The sequence below is a fragment of the Mauremys reevesii genome, linkage group 1 (assembly GCF_016161935.1).
Source record: "Mauremys reevesii isolate NIE-2019 linkage group 1, ASM1616193v1, whole genome shotgun sequence".
Taxonomy (NCBI): Eukaryota; Metazoa; Chordata; order Testudines; family Geoemydidae; genus Mauremys; species Mauremys reevesii.
Genome location: NC_052623.1, coordinates 291,447,646 through 291,466,536, shown reverse-complemented (window position 1 = coordinate 291,466,536; position 18,891 = coordinate 291,447,646). Strand labels below are relative to the sequence as shown.

Below are 18,891 nucleotides of genomic sequence, written 5' to 3'. Positions count from 1 at the left end.
AACTCAGAATGCTAATCCCTCATAGTGCATGGCTCATTAATACACAGAACATCAATGAATTTAGGACTTTCTTTAGTAAAAACAGTCATGTTTTAAGGAAAAGTTTACCACCACCCACCCTGTTGAAAACTTAAAGTTTGCCATGTACCCAAAACACACAGTGTTGTAGTGCCACTGCAAAGTTCACCTAATCAAGATACTGAAACAGTGATGGCATACACACACACACAGAGACAATATCTGCAAACTATTCCTTTTGAACGGTTATGTGATATAGTGTATGTGTTTAAGTTAGTTTATAAGTGCTTCAAGGCAAGGACTTGGTCTTTTAACTATATTTGCACTTATGAAGCTTTAACATTGGCCTCTTCAATTGAGTGGGCGCTTCAAAAAAGTTAATCTGTAAAGCTGAAAGTGATCAGCAGAAGAGAAAGGAGTTCAAAGTTGTTAAACTCCAATGGTATTTGTCAGCACAGTGTTACAGAACAGTAAGAAGTGAATGGAAAGTTTTCAGTGCAGGTGCACTTCTGCCTGTATTGCAAGTAATACAGCAAGCACAAGCTAGGAATCTTAGGCCTGGTCTACACTAAGAAGGGGGGTCGAACTAAGGTACGCAAATTCAGCTACGTGAATAGCGTAGCTGAATTCGAAGTACCCTAGTTCGACCTACTCACCCGTCCAGACGCGGCAGGGTCGAACTCCGCGGCTCCCCTGTCAACTCCGCAACCACCGTTTGCAGTGGTGGAGTACCGGAGTCGACCGCAGCGCTTCCGGAGTTCGAACTATCGCGTCTAGATCAGATGTGATAGTTCGAACTCCGAGAAGTCGAACTCACCGCGTCGACCCGGAAGGTAAGTGTAAACCTACCCTTAGAGACTAACAAATTTATTTCAGCATGAGCTTTCGTGAGCTACAGCTCACTTCTTCGGATGCACAGAATGGAACACACAGACAGGAGATATTTATACATACAGAGAACATGAAAAGGTGGAAGTATATGTGATATAAGCCATCATGTGCCAGCAATGCCCCTCTGCCATGTACATTGGCCAAACCGGACAGTCTCTACGCAAAAGAATAAATGGACATAAATCTGACATCGGGAATCATAACATTCCAAAACCAGTGGGAGAACACTTCAACCTCTCTAACCACTCAGTGACAGACTTGAAGGTGACAATTTTGCAACAAAAATACTTCAAAAACAGACTCCAAAGAGAGACTGCTGAACTCGAATTAATATGCAAATTAGACACAATTAACTCAGGCTTAAACAGAGACTGGGAATGGTTGGGTCATTACACTAATTGAATCTAATTCCCTACGTTAAGTTCTCCTCACACCTTCTATGGGTCATCTTAATTATCACTTCAAAAGTTTTTTGTTTGTTTGTTTGTTTTCTCCTGCTGATGATAGCTCATCTCAATTGATTAGACTCTGCCTGTTGGTATGCATACTTCCACCTTTTCATGTTCTCTGTATGTATAAATATCTCCTGTCTGTGTGTTCCATTCTATGCATCCGAAGAAGTGAGCTGTAGCTCACGAAAGCTCATGCTGAAATAAATTTGTTAGTCTCTATGTTGCCACAAGTACTCCTGTTCTTTTTGCGGATACAGACTAACACGGATGCTACTCTGAAAGCTAGGAATCATCTGTCTTGTCTAGTCCAGAAAACCCCAAAATCTTCCCTCTAATCACTGTAGGCTCTCCTTTTGGCATGTGCATGGTAAGCAGGCCAGATGACAGTGTGGAGCCATTTACCCTATGCAAGATCAAAGGGAGCATCAGCTTCTTATTCTGTTATAACAAGTAGCTTTTATTAAGGCCTCCCTGACTTTCAGAAGTGCTGTATATCCACAACTCCAACTGAAGTCAATGGGAGCATCAAGTGCTTGAGCATCTCTGTAAAATTATGCCCTATATGTCTGTGAGGGGCAGTACTCAAGCATCTTTTGAATCCTAACTGGTACAAAGCTCTTTTGGAAACACTTAAGAAACAGCCTAGTTCACTTTAAATGGAAACAGCAAGAATTTAAAAACAGTCAAAATGAATATTTTCAAAAGCTATTTACTAAGGTAAGTAAACAGAAAAACGCCAGAAACAGACCATTAAGATGTTTGGAACCAAAGAAATCATTTTGAGTTTAAAAAGGAATAAGAGTGCTAGGAAAGGAAACAAAAATCAGTTACTGGTATAATGAACGCTGAGTGTTCATTATGCTATTAAACTGAATGTTACCATTTAAAATATGACCTCATCTTGAAGACACTGAACTGATTTATTTCAACTCCCTTTACTGCTTTGCACTAAAGGACTGGCATCACAACAAAATTAAAAGGTGTACACAGGACATGATCCTTTCATGAAATGAGCTGTCCAATATTCCTGCAGTTTGGAACTTGTATTTTTGAAGTATCAATGAAAACTACTAAGCTTTAAATAGCAGTTTCAAGTGTCTATGAGCTCGCAAATCCTAGTTTAAAGAACACTCCTGTCCAATACAAACTGCTATAAAGTCAACTAGCTGGCCCACTAAGCCCTGTACAACATTTCGGTTCCCTAAGACCGTATGGCTGTACAAGGATATCAACTATCCTAGAAAGTTTTAATACCTCGAGCTTACTACTTAAGCAGAAGCAGTCTAACATTATTTATAGTGCATAGACTATCTAAATAAATTCCACACCTTCATTGCACTCTGTTAAGGTGAGTTATGGTGGATCAGAGCATCATCAAAACAATGGCCAAAAATCAGTAAAGATCAGCTCCCTTAAATAGCATACCAGCGATCAAAGAAAGCCAGGAGGATCTTCCTTCAACATATTGTAGACTTGGGAATCTGATTATCCATCGGTTTAAGCAAGGAACAATGTTAATATCCCCCTTTTAAAGGGTGGTGGCCCCCATTACGATGGCAAGCTCCTAACAGTTTTTAATACTGAATATATAAAGATTTAGAGCATCTCAGAGGAGATGCTAGTTCAGTTTAGCTGTAAGTATATTTGGACACCAACTCAGACTCAAAGTTCATGTCTACAGGATTCAGGGCCCTAACATGGATGTTAGGAAGAATTTCAAAACTGAGGTCCAACTACAATTTTGTTAATTAACTCTGAGTCCTACTTAGACACCACAGCATCCAGTGCCTCAAACATTGGATTATGTTCACAGTATCCATTTGAAATAGGACAGCATTACACAGATGGGGAATTCTGTGTAAGAATGGCAAGATTAAATAACTCACCCAAAGCCATTCAGCAAGTCTATGCTAGAGCTGCGAATTGAATTTCCCGAGTCAAGGTTCATTGCTTTCGACACAATATCATTCTCTCCCCCTACTCGATAGATAGTATTTCAACTTTCTTCTCCGGCCCCAGCACCGGATACGAAGAGTGCCACACCTAGATCCTTGCAGATGTGGAGTAAGAGACTAAGTTCTGGTCTTAAGCTCTGATCCCCATATGAGGGAACATTCCAACACCAGTAAGACCACTAGGCTAGGCCAACAATTGTTTTAAGAACATTTTTATTTACCTTTTTCCATTTCCTCACACTTGCTTCTGCTCAGCTGTTGGGATGCTAGTTCATAGCAAGTCAATAACAGAAGATATGAAATGAAGAATTGAAACGAAAAATTACAAATTAGAGTCTTTATGTCAAATTTGCACAGATTCTGCAGTGGAAATTATTTTAAGTATCTGAAATGGCACGTTACCTTTTCATTTGTTTCCACACTGAGAATATAGTAAGAGATCTTTAATATAATGCATTGGAAACTCAATACCACAATGGATTCCAATAAAATCCTATTCCAGCATTGTCAACCCTGAGCACTCAAAAAACCATGACAGCCTGCCCAAGGAAAGTTATGAGATTGGCTTAAAAACAAGATTTTTAGGATGAGATTTAAAAAAAAATAAAAATTACATTTTAGGTTATTTTTATTTTCCTTCTGGTATTTAAGGGTTTAGGATTCAACATTTTCAAGCTATTCTTTGCAGCTATGAGGGCTAGAAACTTCCTTTACATGAGAATCTCAGTTTTCATTAAAAAAAGTAAAAAAGAAGACTCTGAGAATTAGGGATTTAAGAGAAATACCAGATACTATGCTACTCAATATATATCACATGAGTTTGCAATGCTTCAATATATGAAAGGCTTCACTCCAGTGAACACTAATATATCAGAATCCCAAACCTCCATATTTAACCATCATTCCAGTTCCAGCCTGTATCAAGCAGAGTCTGCAATTTAAAATACATAAAATTCTCATTCAATCAAAGCCTTTAAGAGATCTCTTGTACCACTGTCTGTAGCTCATGAGATGAGAAATGAAAACTAGAGATGTAACTGAATATCAGAGAACAAGTGTTAATAGGACATCAGTGATTTGAATTTATTTAAAAAAAAATGTATCTGACAGTTTCATTGCCTCTCTCAATAGGTAACAGCACTGTGCTTACAATGGGCAGAGTCCTAACTGAAGTTTTGTTTTTTTTAAATTTACTTAAGTGCCTAATGCATTAATCAGCAGCAATTTAAGTACGTCTTCTTAGAACAGCCCTTTAAAGATTAAGCCTCCAGTACTTAGTGCCACCAAACAGTCCCTTATAATAATCAGACTTAAGACTGAGTCTGATTTCCTTTTATCTGAGACTTGCCTCATCTTCAGTATTAAATTTGCTGTATAAACTACATGCAAGCTCCCAATCCTCTCATTTTCCCTCGGCGTTCACTGAAGCTGGACTAGTACTTGGGAAAGTATACTGATTCAAGAAATGTGTACTGGCTCTCCAAAGTATTTGAGCTAAAGTAATTAGTGTTCCAGTCTCTGGTTTAGCAACTTCCATTTTTCTACAAGAGGTCTCTGGAGTAGAGGCCTTTCAAGGCAATGGAACTGAAGAGCTGTCATCTTGCAACAAAGAGCCATGATAAAACATGGCCCACAGACACCTTGAAGCAGTTAGTCTTAGAAATAAAACACCTTTTCTCACTGAAAGCAAAAGAGAAAACGAAAACCCCATCCTCAACATAAACATCTCTTTTCAACTTCAGGTTAAAAGGATATGACAAACTGGCCAAATCTCTTCACAATGCACATTCAATGAAACTTCATGAGATTTGAAAATCTAAACTTCTGACCTCATACTCAAAAGATATTTTTTCAAAACAGAAAACTTTAGAGGAGACAAATTCAACAGTCTCAAGGTCTCCAGTCTGTCATGTGGAAGCTTTGCTGGGAACTTTCATTGCCAGTTTCAGCCCTCCTATTTACCAAGAGTCGTGGTGGATTCTCACTGACAGTTTTTAAATCTAGATCAGATGTTTTTCTAAAAGACGTGCTGTAGAATGTGTTTTGGGGAAGTGTCACACAGGAGATCAGATCAGATGATCACAATGGCCCTTTCTGCCCTTGGAATCTATGAATCATAGAGAACTGTCCCAGGATGGACTGGTCCTTTAATGGGTCCAACCCATCTGTGTCATGCTTAGCTTGCATTCCCCTACCCCTGGACAAAATAAGCAAAGTCATCTGACAAGCAGGCATTGTGGGATGGAGAGAAAGCAGAAGTCAAGGGAGAGACTCAAGACAGAGTATGGTGAATCCTGGTAGAAAGCCCTGGGAGTTGCTGTTGGTAGACAGCAAGGCAAGACTCAAAAAAGCCCAGGAAAAGATCAGTTGAGAAGACTGACTTTTAGGAAGGCAGGGCGGGCCTAGCTTGAGACTAGCTGAAGATTTTGGTTTGTACTTATTTTGACTTGGATACCCTGGAAAGAATGAAAATTTTCATTCATGATTTAGCCAGAGGGCCAAATCATCACAGCAACTAAACCAGGCTACAAAATTGGGAGAGCCAGACTGAGTGAAGAGAAACTGAGGCAGCAGTTAGCCCATGTCCAGAATGGTGAGCTGGTGCTGCTACAAGAACTAAGAAGAAAATTCTGTGAGGGACAGAAAGGCGACACCACCAAAAAAAGAAAGTATGTCTAACACCTTAAACTAAATTCAAACTGACCTACCCATCTGCATGTGACTCAACATAACAGTATTTGTAAATCGTTTTCAGCAGTAGATAACTTACTTCATTTCACTTTTTGAAGAAAAAAAGCAATATACAAAACCTCACACAGATTTGAAAAGTTTCTAATACTAAGATTCCCATAAGTCACTGCCTTTTTATTAAATGGCATTTTAGTAAAAATGCATCCATAACTAGTCTCCCTTGCATGCTGGGATACCTCTTTTTATTCACACTTCAGTACGTGAGAGGGCTTTTTATTAAAACTAATTGGACAACAAGGTACTGAAAGCAAACATTGCCCTATCGCTGTAGTAGCTCCAAATAAAACAAGCTGCTTCTACCTGTTAAACCACTATTTTCTGTGTCCTTTTTATTGTTTATATTACAGTAGCACTTGGAGGCCCCAACTCCGATTAGAGCCCAGCTGTGTTAGGCACTGTATAAACGAGTGAAAAGAGAGCCCTTTCTTTTAAAGTGATAAATATTTCCATTTTAACTTCACAACTCCAGGTGGAGTGTTCACAGGACTCATATTTTTCTAGCCATGACTGAAGAAGAACAACACTTCCTATGAATTATGGTGGTTCTTTTAAATTTAATGAACACCTACGGACAAGACCAACAAGCAGAATAAAGTATTTCTCTAACTGTTGTTGTCCTTGTTATTTCAGTTCTTCAATTAGGTCGTGACACACATGAAACCCTAGTGTTATGTCCACTGGCCCATGTGCTCACACAAGAAGATGGTGACCTTCACTAATATGCCCAAACATCCGAGAGAAGAGGTCAGTCACTTACTTGATGGTCCATGAGAGTCTTTGATCTCACCATGATTCTGCGTGTGCAATGCAATTGGAGAACGAAGAACAGCAAACAAAAAAAGTCCAGGCCAAGAAGAAGCAAAATGTGCAGAGACGTCAGCAACAGCAGCAAAAGGAAAGAGGAAGCACAATGAAAACAGAGTTAGTTTATCACTAAAATACAACATGCACATCAATATTAAGGGAAGACTTCAAAAGGACTTAACAGTTCAGAAACAAAACAATTTTGAAGCAACAAAACTGACATATATGCTTATAGGAAGCCATTATTGGCTTGGGTAAAGTTAGTGAGCAGCTAATATCCCTTTTTAGACAGACAAAAGTAGGTCTTCTGAAAGATTTTCAGAAATTTAGTGTTCACAAAACTCATTACAACAGAACATGTCAAGATCTGTAATTAAATCAGTTTCAGAAAACCATAATGTCCTATGAAAGAGTTAGGATTCTAGGACAATCCATCTAAAAGAAAAAATTGTTTCTCTCAAATTGTACATGTAAACACAAACATTCCTAAAAGCGCATTAAATGTGCAGCACCCACTAGTATGATGCAGCCAAGCATAACCGTTTATGCAAAATTATTATTTTAGAAGCCTCAATGTTTTAGTTCATTAAGTACAGCTACCCATCACACAACATATTTTTCCGGTGTAGGAAACAAGACAAACAATGGAAACTGAAGAGTTAAACAAGAAGCATTGTGTTCGTGCATCTCCAAAGAACTGTAAGCTGTATCACAAATTTTCCCCACCTAAGTCGCCACTGAACTATATATAGTTGTAATCACTGCAGGAGGAGGGAGTACTTATAAAGTAATAGCCCACTCCACTTCACCTTTTTTGGATGGGGGTAATTTGACTTGTATTAATTATTTATATTCCATTAGTATCCAAAGCTCCAGACAGGATCAGGACCACTTGGACTGGGGGCTGTACAGATACAAGTTATGATCCATCCCTGCCCCCAAGTGCTTACCATTTTAAAAGAGACAAAAATGTTGGGATCAAAGGACAAAACAAGCATTGTGACATGCCCACTATCGGGGAAAAAATAGCCCCAATTGCTCCTCTGCTAAGCTATAGTTTATCTTTTCAATTTTAGCTTTTTCCTAGTCTAGTTTAGTGTGTGCGATTTAAACAGGACTGTTGCACATCTAACATTTTTTAAATAAAAAAAAAGTGTAAAATCCAATGCTTTGGAAAGCCCAACCAAAACCCTACCCAATGTTCACTGAGATGGCAAACCCTAGCCATATTTTACAAAAGGTGTCAGGTTTGCCTCCATGTCAGCAAACATGAGCCCATGTCATCCCCCGAGGCTCCCAACTCTGTGAGGGTGCATCAGAAGGAATCTCTTGCCTCCCGGAGAACATGGCCATGTCTCTATTTAGCAATGGGGGTTCCTGTGCCACTTGGCTGCCCTGGAGAGATTAATACTCAATTCAGTCTGAAAACGTTGTTACTATTGTAACAAGATCAGTTTAAAAAAAGAAAAAGAAAAAAAAAGGAACAACTTCAAATTCTTCAGTTTGTTTACTGAGCACATTTGGAAGCACATTTTGTATAGTCCATTTTAGTTTCTCCTGTTTAGTCAGCTAGTTAGTTTCACTCTGTTTGCCTGGATCTTTCACAGAGTATCAGGTCAGAGAAAGAACATGTTTTTAAATAGGGGAATGTGATTGCAAAACCCCCAGAAGTTAAAGGAAACATGGGACTAAAGAAGTATCAAACTCATTATAAGAACATAAGAACAGCCGTACCGGGTCAGACCAAAGGTCCATCTAGCCCAGTATCTGTCTACTGACAGTGGCCAATGCCAGGTGCCCCAGAGGGAGTGAACCTAACAGGCAATGATCAAGTGATCTCTCTCCTGCCATCCATCTCCATCCTCTGACGAACAGAGGCTAGGGACACCATTCTTACCCATCCTAGCTAATAGCCATTTATGGACTTAGCCACCATGAATTTATCCAGTTCCCTTTTAAACATTGTTATAGTCCTAGCCTTCACAACCCCCTCAGGTAAGGAGTTCCACAGGTTGACTGTGCGCTGCGTGAAGAAGAACTTCCTTTTATTTGTTTTAAACCTGCTGCCTATTAATTTCATTTGGTGACCTCTAGTTCTTGTATTATGGGAATAAGTAAATAACTTTTCCTTACCCACTTTCTCAACATCACTCATGATTTTATATACCTCTATCATATCCCCCCTTAGTCTTCTCTTTTCCAAGCTGAAGAGTCCTAGCCTCTTTAATCTTTCCTCATATGGGACCCTCTCCAAACCCCTAATCATTTTAGTTGCTCTTTTCTGAACCTTTTCTAGTGCTAGAATATCTTTTTTGAGGTGAGGAGACCACATCTGTACACAGTATTCGAGATGTGGGCGTACCATGGATTTATATAAGGGCAATAATATATTCTCAGTCTTATTCTCTATCCCCTTTTTAATTATTCCTAACATCCTGTTTGCTTTTTTGACCGCCTCTGCACACTGCGTGGACATCTTCAGAGAACTATCCACCATGACTCCAAGATCTTTTTCCTGACTCGTTGTAGCTAAATTAGCCCCCATCATATTGTATGTATAGTTGGGGTTATTTTTTCCAATGTGCATTACTTTACATTTATCCACATTAAATTTCATTTGCTATTTTGTTGCCCAATCACTTAGTTTTGTGAGATCTTTTTGAAGTTCTTCACAATCTGCTTTGGTCTTAACTATCTTGAGTAGTTTAGTATCATCTGCTAACTTTGCCACCTCACTGTTCACCGCTTTCTCCAGATCATTTATGAATAAATTGAATAGGATTGGTCCGAGGACTGACCCTTGGGGAACACCACTAGTTACCCCTCTCCATTCTGAGAATTTACCATTAATTCCTACCCTTTGTTCCCTGTCCTTTAACAAGCTCTCAATCCATGAAAGGACCTTCCCTTTTATCCCATGACAGCTTAATTTACGCAAGAGCCTTTGGTGAGGGACCTTGTCAAAGGCTTTCTGGAAATCTAAGTACACTATGTCCACCGGATCCCCCTTGTCCACATGTTTGTTGACCCCTTCAAAGAACTCTAATAGATTAGTAAGACACAATTTCCCTTTACAGAAACCATGTTGACTATTGCTCAAGAGTTTATGTTTTTCTATGTGTCTGACAATTTTATTTTTAACTATTGATTCGACTAATTTGCCCGGTACCGACGTTAGACTTACCAGTCTGTAATTGCCAGGATCACCCCTAGAGCCCTTTTTAAATATTGGCGTTACATTAGCTAACTTCCAGTCATTGAGTACCGAAGCCGATTTAAAGGACCGGTTACAAACCTTAGTTAATAGTTCTGCAACTTCACATTTGAGTTCTTTCAAAACTCTTGGGTGAATGCCATCTGGTCCCGGTGACTTGTTAATGTTGAGTTTATCAATTAATTCCAAAACCTCCTCTAGTGACACTTCAATCTGTGACAGTTCCTCAGATTTGTCACCTACAAAAGCCAGCTCAAGTTTGGGAATCTCCCTAACATCCTCAGCTGTGAAGACTGAAGCAAAGAATCCATTTAGTTTCTCCGCAATGACTCTATCGTCTTTAAGCGCTCCTTTTATCATCTTTAAGCGCTCCTTTTGTATTTCGATCGTCAAGGGGCCCCACTGGTTGTTTAGCAGGCTTCCTGCTTCTGATGTACTTAAAAAACATTTTGTTATTACCTTTGGAGTTTTTGGCTAGCCGTTCTTCAAACTCCTCTTTGGCTTTTCTTATTACACTCTTGCACTTAAGTTGGCAGTGTTTGTGCTCCTTTCTATTTGCCTCACTAGGATTTGACTTCCACTTTTTAAAGGAAGTCTTTATCTCTCACTGCTTCTTTTATATGGTTGTTAAGCCACAGTGGCTCTTTTTTACTTCTTTTACTGTTTTTCTTAATTTGGGGTATATATTGAAGTTGGGCCTCTATTATGGTGTCTTTAAAAAGGGCCCATGCAACTTGCAGGGATTTCACTTTAGTCACTGTATCTTTTAACTTTTGTTTAACTAACCCCCTCATTTTTGTATAGTTCCCCCTTTTGAAATTAAATGCCACAGTGTTGGGCTGTTGAGGTGTTCTTCCCACCACAGGGATGTTGAATGTTATTGTATTATGGTCACTATTTCCAAGCAGTCCTGCTATAATTACCTCTTGGACCAGCTCCTGCGCTCCACTCAGGATTAAATCTAGAGTTGCCTCTCCCCTTGTGGGTTCCCGTACCAGCTGCTCCAAGAAGCAGTCATTTAAAGTATCGAGAAATTTTATCTCTGCATTTCGTCCTGAAGTGAAATGTTCCCAGTCAATATGGGGATAATTGAAATCCCCCACTATTATTGGGTTCTTAATTCTGATAGCATTTAATCATCACTATTACTGTCCTGGTCAGGTGGTCGATAATAGATCCCTAATGTTATATTTTAACTAGAGCATGAAATTTCTATCCATAGAGATTCTATGGAACATGTGGATTCGCTTAAGATTTTTACTTCATTTGAATCTACACTTTCTTTCACATATAGTGCCACTCCTCCCCCTGCACGACCTGTTCTGTCCTTCCGATATATTTTGTACCCCGGAATGATTGTGTCCCATTGATTGCTCTCAGTCCACCAGGTTTCTGTGATGCCTATTATATCAATATCCTCCTTTATCACAAGGCACTCTAGTTCACCCATCTTATTATTTAGACTTCTAGCATTTGTGTACAAGCACTTTAAAAACTTGTCCCTGTTTATTAGTCTGCCTTTTTCTGATATGCCAGTTTCTTTTTTATGCGACTGTTTATCATCTTATCCAGCCCTTGCATTATCCTCTTCCGTCCTCTGCTCCTGACTATAACCTGGAGATTCTCTATCATCAGACTCTCCCCTAAGAGAAGTCTGTGTCCGTTACACATGCTCCTCTGCAGCAGTCGGCTTTCCCCCATCTCCTAGTTTAAAAACTGCTCTACAACCTTTTTAATATTTAGTGCCAGCAGTCTGGTTCCACTTTGCTTTAGGTGGAGCCCATCTCTCCTGTATAGGCTCCTCCCATCCCAGAAGTTTCCCCATTTAAAAAAAACTGGACATATATCAAGTTGGTTTCTCTTTAACTGCATAATACAGTACGATAGCATACTTAAAATGGGAACATAATACATGTTATCGCAAATGGGATTATATTACCTTACTGTTTTTAGATTTGAGAAAGCTCCAAGAGCAACAAAACAGCAGAGAGGCATGCAGTAATAGAGCAATGGTGTAAGAATTAATTCAGTGTGATAATGAGTCAGAACACCAAGCCTTTCCTGATCAGCACCACTCTGCTACATCTGCCAGTTCACACTAAGAGCTTTAAAGCAAAAGGAGGAGTTGGGCGAGATGGGAAACAAAGTATTAATGAACAAGCATACAGGGACGGGAGGGTTCTGCAATTTAAGTTTCCTAATCAATCAGCATTTCTCAAATACTGCAACCAGGGGGTTTCCATGCGGCCACAACAGCTTCCTGAGTGGTGATGGGGGGGAGGCAAAGGTTCTGTTCCTCCCATTCCCTTCTCTGTTCCTCCTGGATGCGCAGCCCTGCACGGCTCCTGGAGACAGGTGGGGTACAATGCTGCAGGACTACAGGGAGTTCTCTACCAGCGTGGGAGGGCAATGAGGCTCTGACTTCAGCCCTGCGATGGTTGGGAGGCAGGCTCCAGAGGCGGGATTTAAGGAGCCTGGTTGCGCAGACCAGGGCTCCAGCCAAGGGGCTTCAGGCGCCAACACCCAGCTCTGGCTGCAGGGTTTCAGGCGCTGACCCCTAGCTCTGGCCACACAGCCCTGGACTTTGGCCATGGGGCTTCAGTTCAGGCTCCAACCCCTGGCCACGCAGCAGCAGGTTCCAATCCCCATCTCTAGTCACACAGTGCTGGCCCCAGGCCCTGATCCCAGCGGCAGCTGCTGGCTCCAGACACCAATCCCCAGTCGCATGCGCCGATCCCCAGCCCTGGCCACTGACTCATAGTCCCAGCCGTGTCGCAGTGGGCGCCGATCCCCAGGTGCATGACAGCGGGCACTGGCCCCGTCCCCACGCCGATCTCTGGCCCCGGCCGTGCGCTGATCCCCAGGCATGTGGCAGCAGGTGCTAGCTTCAGCCTCGTGGTGGTGGACACTGTCCCTGGGCTTCAACTCCCTGCCCCAGCCATGCAGCTCCTGCTCCAGGTGCAGGCATTGCCCCTCCCCCCCCCAGCCGTGCAGCTCCTGCCCCCAGCTCTGGGCTCTGGCCGTGGGCACTGATCCCCAGCCGTGGGCACCAACACCCTGCTCCAGCCGCACAGCTGACCCTCCATATTTAGTGCCAGCAGTCTGGTTCCACTTTCTCTTGGCCCTGCATCCATGCCCCTCTCCCCATCACTCCTGGACCGCACCGCCTTCTTGGCCCTGAATCTACCCCTCCATTGCCCCGGACCCCACTGCCTCCACCTCCAACCCCATCCTGTCCCCATCCAGGGCTTAATTTTTCCTGGGACTTGCTGAGAAAAGTGATATTAACAAACATACAAGTATCACTTCTCACAGTAATATTTTTATTATTCAGTCTGCAAAAAAAACCCTATATGAATAAATTACAATGATGTGGATGTGTATATGTGCTATTTATTTTTTTTCCCTAAAGTTAATCAAGTATTTTAGGAGAAAGTGTCCATGCAGCCACCAGCAAGAGTTGGTGGCCACACTCTGTGGCCACCAAAAAATTTGTTGCAAGAACGCCTGCGAATGGTTTGTACTCTCTCATAGTGGTGAAATATACAGTGAAAAAGCACAGCAGTAGTCTTTACACCACTACCTCCCTCTCAAGTATTGTCTTGACCAAGTAACAACATCAGAATTAGATAGCATAAAGCAGGAGAGCTTGTCACCTGAGATGACTAAGGCCTTTTATATAAATATTTTAGCACTGTATGGTTAACCTTTGGACTGATACAAAGAGCTCCTATGCTATAGGATGAAACAAGTGTCTAACTCTGTTCCTGATCTTCACCAATAAAACAGTGTTTATACTGAGATTAGATTCCATACTGCCCAAGCACCAGCCTAAACTATAGATATTATACAGTGCATCTATACATAACAACACAAAAGTATATATTTGTAATCTAGAGTTTTAACTGAAGATAACCTCTTTTCAGGATCTATTCTGGGTACAAGAGACCTCTGTTTACTTCACAGGATCCTTCATGTATCATCTGGAGTCCATATTGAAATACGTTATATGCAGTAATAAGTCTCCTAAAGGGATAAAATGTCAGGATAGACCTATACCTATATTGACAGTGTTTACTCAGAAAAGTGAATAAAATAGCACCAGGGATTCTATGTTATTTTCTCTCCATGATTTCTATATTAAACATGCTAATTTTATTTTATTATTAATTATTATTATTTAAACTGCCATCTCTGCAAACAACCTACACTCAGAGTCAAGCTTGGTTCTCTCTCACATGGTCACCAGTAAAAAAAGCTTTTAGTGGTCAAATTAGTCCCCTATAACACCTGTGCAAGTCCCACTACTTTCACTCAATTTGCACAGGTTGAGCACTTCTGTTGATACACAAGATGAAACAGAACCCATCTTCTTCTCCTACCCGTTTTGGCTATGCAAGTTTAAAAGCAGCAAAAAGCAGAAAAGCTGTCACTAGAGACAGCAACCATAACTCTGATAACATACAAGAAAGTCTTTAGACAGTCGTTCCTTCGGGTTTAAACTCATTTTAAAGACTAGTAAGCCTAAAATTAGACCTACTACCTGTTTTGTTGTGCAAAATTACTTTCTGGTTTGATGCATTTGTGATCAGGATATATAGCAGAAACATACAAGCTCTTGATGGAAAAAGAACTGAACTATTTAATGTTTACTATAAACTAAATTTAAAAATATATACCTTTAAATCATTAAATCACAAATCACTGACAGAATACACATGTAACCTTAAGAATGACATTTTAAAAATTGAAAGGAAAGGTTTTAAGCCTGTCAAGACCTACTGTCAAGGATTTTTCCTGCAAAAGAAGATTGAGTATCTGCTAAAGCAATACAGAAAAGTGGCAGTCTAAAAATTACGTTAGGATACCTGTAATGTCCAACTGTTGCAGGGGTAAGTGATCCTGAATTCAAATACTAGCCAGTAACACAAATGTCCTCATACAAATATGTATCAGTTAAAACAAGTTATTTAAACTAGTACAAGTTTGTGTGTTGATATTAAGGCTGCTTGAAATTTTCAGTCAAAAACGTATTCAGCCAGACAACTGGGGTTTCAACTAAACATGATCCACAGAAAGTCTCTTCTTTCTATGTATGTTTAGAGTTTTGGGCTAAAAATGATTTGTTTGGAGGGTTGGGTTTTTTTCAAATGAAAAGTTGAAGTTTTCTGTAGGTGAAAAACAAACTAAACCAACAGAAAGTCTATTACAACTGTTGGAAAATGGCTTTATTAAACCTTAGTTAAAATGTTTTTTTAAGATATTAAAAACTATCATTGTATACCTTATTTATATGCAAACTTGCAAAGATTTACCTAAATTGGTTTAAAAATGTGTGTTTAATTAGTCAAACCAGTGCAAGTTTGCATATGAATAAGGTGTACAATGATAGTCTTTAAGAGCTTAAAGACTACTTCAGAAAACTTGATTGCCCATATGTATTTTCAGTCCTATCCCTCCACATAAATCAGAGGAGGAGGATTTCAATTTGTATATATAGAATCTAATTCTCCAACTTGAAAAAGCTGGAAAAGGTCACCACATTCAGGAACAGACACACCAGGAGAGAGGGGAAAGCTTGAGCCCTCAGGGATCCAGAGATTATGTCTTTGATGAAATTCTTTTGCAGGAAATATCAACTAGATTTCTCAACAAACTAGCCAAAAAATTTGCCCTACATCCCATGGGAAAAATAGAATGGCTACACCATATAAGGATGGAAACAGGCACCCCTTTCATAGGTGTAGCAGTATCTGAGGCACTCTGCTGGAGATACAAGTTCAAGAGTACCCTGTTGCCAGCTAGGTCATGGTGCATTAACATGCATGGCTGCATCAGACAGCCTCTGTCCTGTATGTTGCTCTGACTGAGGCAGGAATCCAAACTGGGGAAGCAAAAGAAGGACCCCTAGCAACTGGCAGTCATCTGCCAGAGCAAGGAGGAAGGACTGAGTCCTGTGTTGCCACAAATCAAACCACAGAAAGTTTCATATCCAGAAACAGGCATGGGCTCACTTTTAGCCAGCAAAATTCTCCATTACTCAAATACTTCATAAACATGCCATAAAACTGTGTGAAACATGCATTTTCCTTTCCAGAATCTAAAAGGGAGTATTCAATATTTTCCAATAAATAATTAATTTTCTAAGACAAGTGAGCAAGTCTTTAGAAAAAACATTAAATAAGTTTAATATATAGGTAATAAGGTAATAATTGGAGATATACCAATCTCTTAGAACTGGAAGGGACCTTGAGAGGTCATCGAGTCCAGCCCCCTGCCTTCACTAGCAGGACCAATTGTTGCCCCAGATCCCTAAGTGGCCCCCTCAAGGATTGAACTCACAACCCTGGGTTTAGCAGGCCAATGCTCAAACCACTGAGCTATCCCTCCCCCTAAACCCTTGTTATAAACAAGACCTTTTTTTAAAGCTCATCGTTAAGTTGCTGTTTGTTCACCTAAACTGCTCATGATTAAGCATGCATACCTATGTAAACTTAAGTATCAGAGGGGTAGCCGTGTTAGTCTGGATCTGTAAAAGCAGCAAAGAATCCTGTGGCACCTTATAGACTAACAGACGTTTTGCAGCATGAGCTTTCGTGGGTGAATACGCACTTCGTCGGATGCAAGTAAACTTAATATCCATAGTCCACTAAGAAAAAAAAAACAATGTTGCCTGTATATAACAGAAAGATAAAGACCAAGGGTAAAATTTTCAAAAGCACCTGAGTCACTCAGGTGATTAAGTCCCATTGAACTTGCAGTAGAATTTAGCTGCTTTTGAAAATTTTACCCCACAACCACATTGTTAAAGGATTTATTTTAAAAAGGATCATCTCACTGTCAGAAGTCAATAATTAAGGCTATTTTTGCAAACTACTGTTTATTAATAGAGCCCTACCAAATTCAGAGTCCATTTTGGACAATTTCAGAGTCATGGGATTTTAAAAGTTATAAATCTCATGATTTCAGATATTTAAATTCTGGAATTTCATAGTATTGTAATTGTAGCCTTCTGTGCATATATATCAAAATCTTACCACCAAAGCTCAACCTGAACCTAAGTGATCATCCCAAACTGCATTTACTAGTTTCTCAGACCGATTTAAATAGCATATGTAGATCAGTGTTTATAAACTGTATCTATTTGACCTTTAGTGGTCACAAAAAAATGCTAGACTGATAAGACTTGAAGAGTGACAATGGAATTTATCTCAGTGCTGATGCTCTAGCCACTTTGTCCAATCCCTGGTGCCAGGGTCTCCTGTGGAAGGCAAGAAGAACTGGCTATGCACCTCCTGCAAGGGGCTCTTTTCCAGGGAATCTTGGGATAAACCCTTTTATTTGTATCAGCAAAGCGGACCATGAGTTTCTGAAAACTTTTTTTTAAAGTTGTGCCTAACATTGTTGTAAAAGATATTGGAGGACAGGGTGCCCTTAGCTCTAAACTTCCTGGTTTTCTAGTATTAGAATTTAGGCATTTAAACTCCCACATTCAGGAAGAGCACAACGACTATGGGTAGCTTTGTGTGGTCACAACTACAACTCCACCTTAAAGTCTGCCTGGTGAATTTCCTTAGTTTAAAGTAGTGACATAGGATTAGGGAGCAAAAAAGCTAGGGGCTCTCTAACTTCCTACAGATTTGTCTATCCATGGCAGTCCCTCTATACATTCTAGGAAAAACCCACTTTCCTCCAAAGTACTCCTGCTCGCCCCCCATCCCGTCTGCAAATCCAGAAAGCAACAGTCATCCAAGTTGCAGCTGTTTGGGGGATGGCAGCAACTCCTGCCCTTCTGGCCCACAGCTCCTCTTCCTCATAACTGCAATCTCCTCCTGATCGCCACCACTTCTCCGAACACTGGCTGCTGTGTCTCAGCCACTAACACAGCCTGGCAAGCAGCCTCACTTGTGAGCCCTTTCCTCAGTAACAATCCTCCCTAGAATCCTGTTATATTTTGAGCTCTCTCTGCAGGGGAGAAGGCAGGGTGCTCACCTCAAATTTTATAAATGAAAAATTAGGATTTCTGTTGTACCCTGATGAATTCACAGGAACCTGGTTATCTAGCATTTTCCTCTTTTTGCAGCTGCATGACTTAATACTTCATGCAACTAAATTTTGGTATCATAGATAAAAATCTTGCTTAGGAGAGTTTGGTAAACTAAGTTTCATATCCCTCGCCCCCCACCACCACCTCCACCCCACCCTTAATACAGAGTGTTAGAAAGCTTTTGCAACTTTGAAAATGTCTATTTTGTGTGGTGACCTCTGTCAGAAACCCCCGTTTGAAAGACCTAAATTTGGTAGATTTTGTAAGAAGCTCAAGACTTGTTTTTACCGGTTTTCAAACTTAGCTGACGTAATAGATTTTGGCAAGGGAGCAAAATATGGCTTTAAAACAGTAACATAACTGTAATCTTTATGGAAAAGTTACTGCTTTTTCATGGTAGACCAATAACTGTCCAAAGAGCGGATTATACAACTTGAATATCAATAATGAAAAACCCACAGTTCAATATTCTACCCTTTAAAATGACAAAGTTATATGGAGATATACCTATCTCATAGAACTGGAAGGGACCTTGAAAGGTCATAGAGTCCAGTCCTCGGCCCTCACAGCAGGGCCAAGTACCGTCCCTGGTGTGAAAGTGAAACAACAGCAAGTTTCACCTATTGTACAAATCGAAGATTGGTAAAGAAAGCTTACATTTCATACACAACACAGTTGCAAATACAGCACACAGCTTTGCTTCAGATAAAGTTTTGTTCTTTTCATAGAATGGCTTTATGTACATAAAACAAAATGTTT

The 18,891-nt window shown here is 40.3% G+C and overlaps 1 protein-coding gene across 3 annotated transcripts in view; it reads right to left on the bottom strand.

The window, feature by feature from the left end:
- The window catches only part of OSBPL8 (oxysterol binding protein like 8), a 179,235-nt gene that overhangs the window by 89,769 nt on the left and 70,575 nt on the right, over positions 1 to 18,891 (bottom strand). The window contains exons 3-4 of one of the 3 annotated variants that reach the window (XM_039498130.1): positions 6,825 to 6,861; positions 3,538 to 3,582 (exon numbers count right to left, since the gene is read on the bottom strand). The exons of 1 other annotated variant lie outside the window; for it this stretch is intronic. In XM_039498130.1, the coding sequence (XP_039354064.1) occupies positions 3,538 to 3,582; positions 6,825 to 6,861 (82 nt within the window). The remainder of the gene's footprint in view (positions 1 to 3,537; positions 3,583 to 6,824; positions 6,862 to 18,891) is intronic. One more of the 3 variants, XM_039498138.1, reaches the window with a different exon arrangement.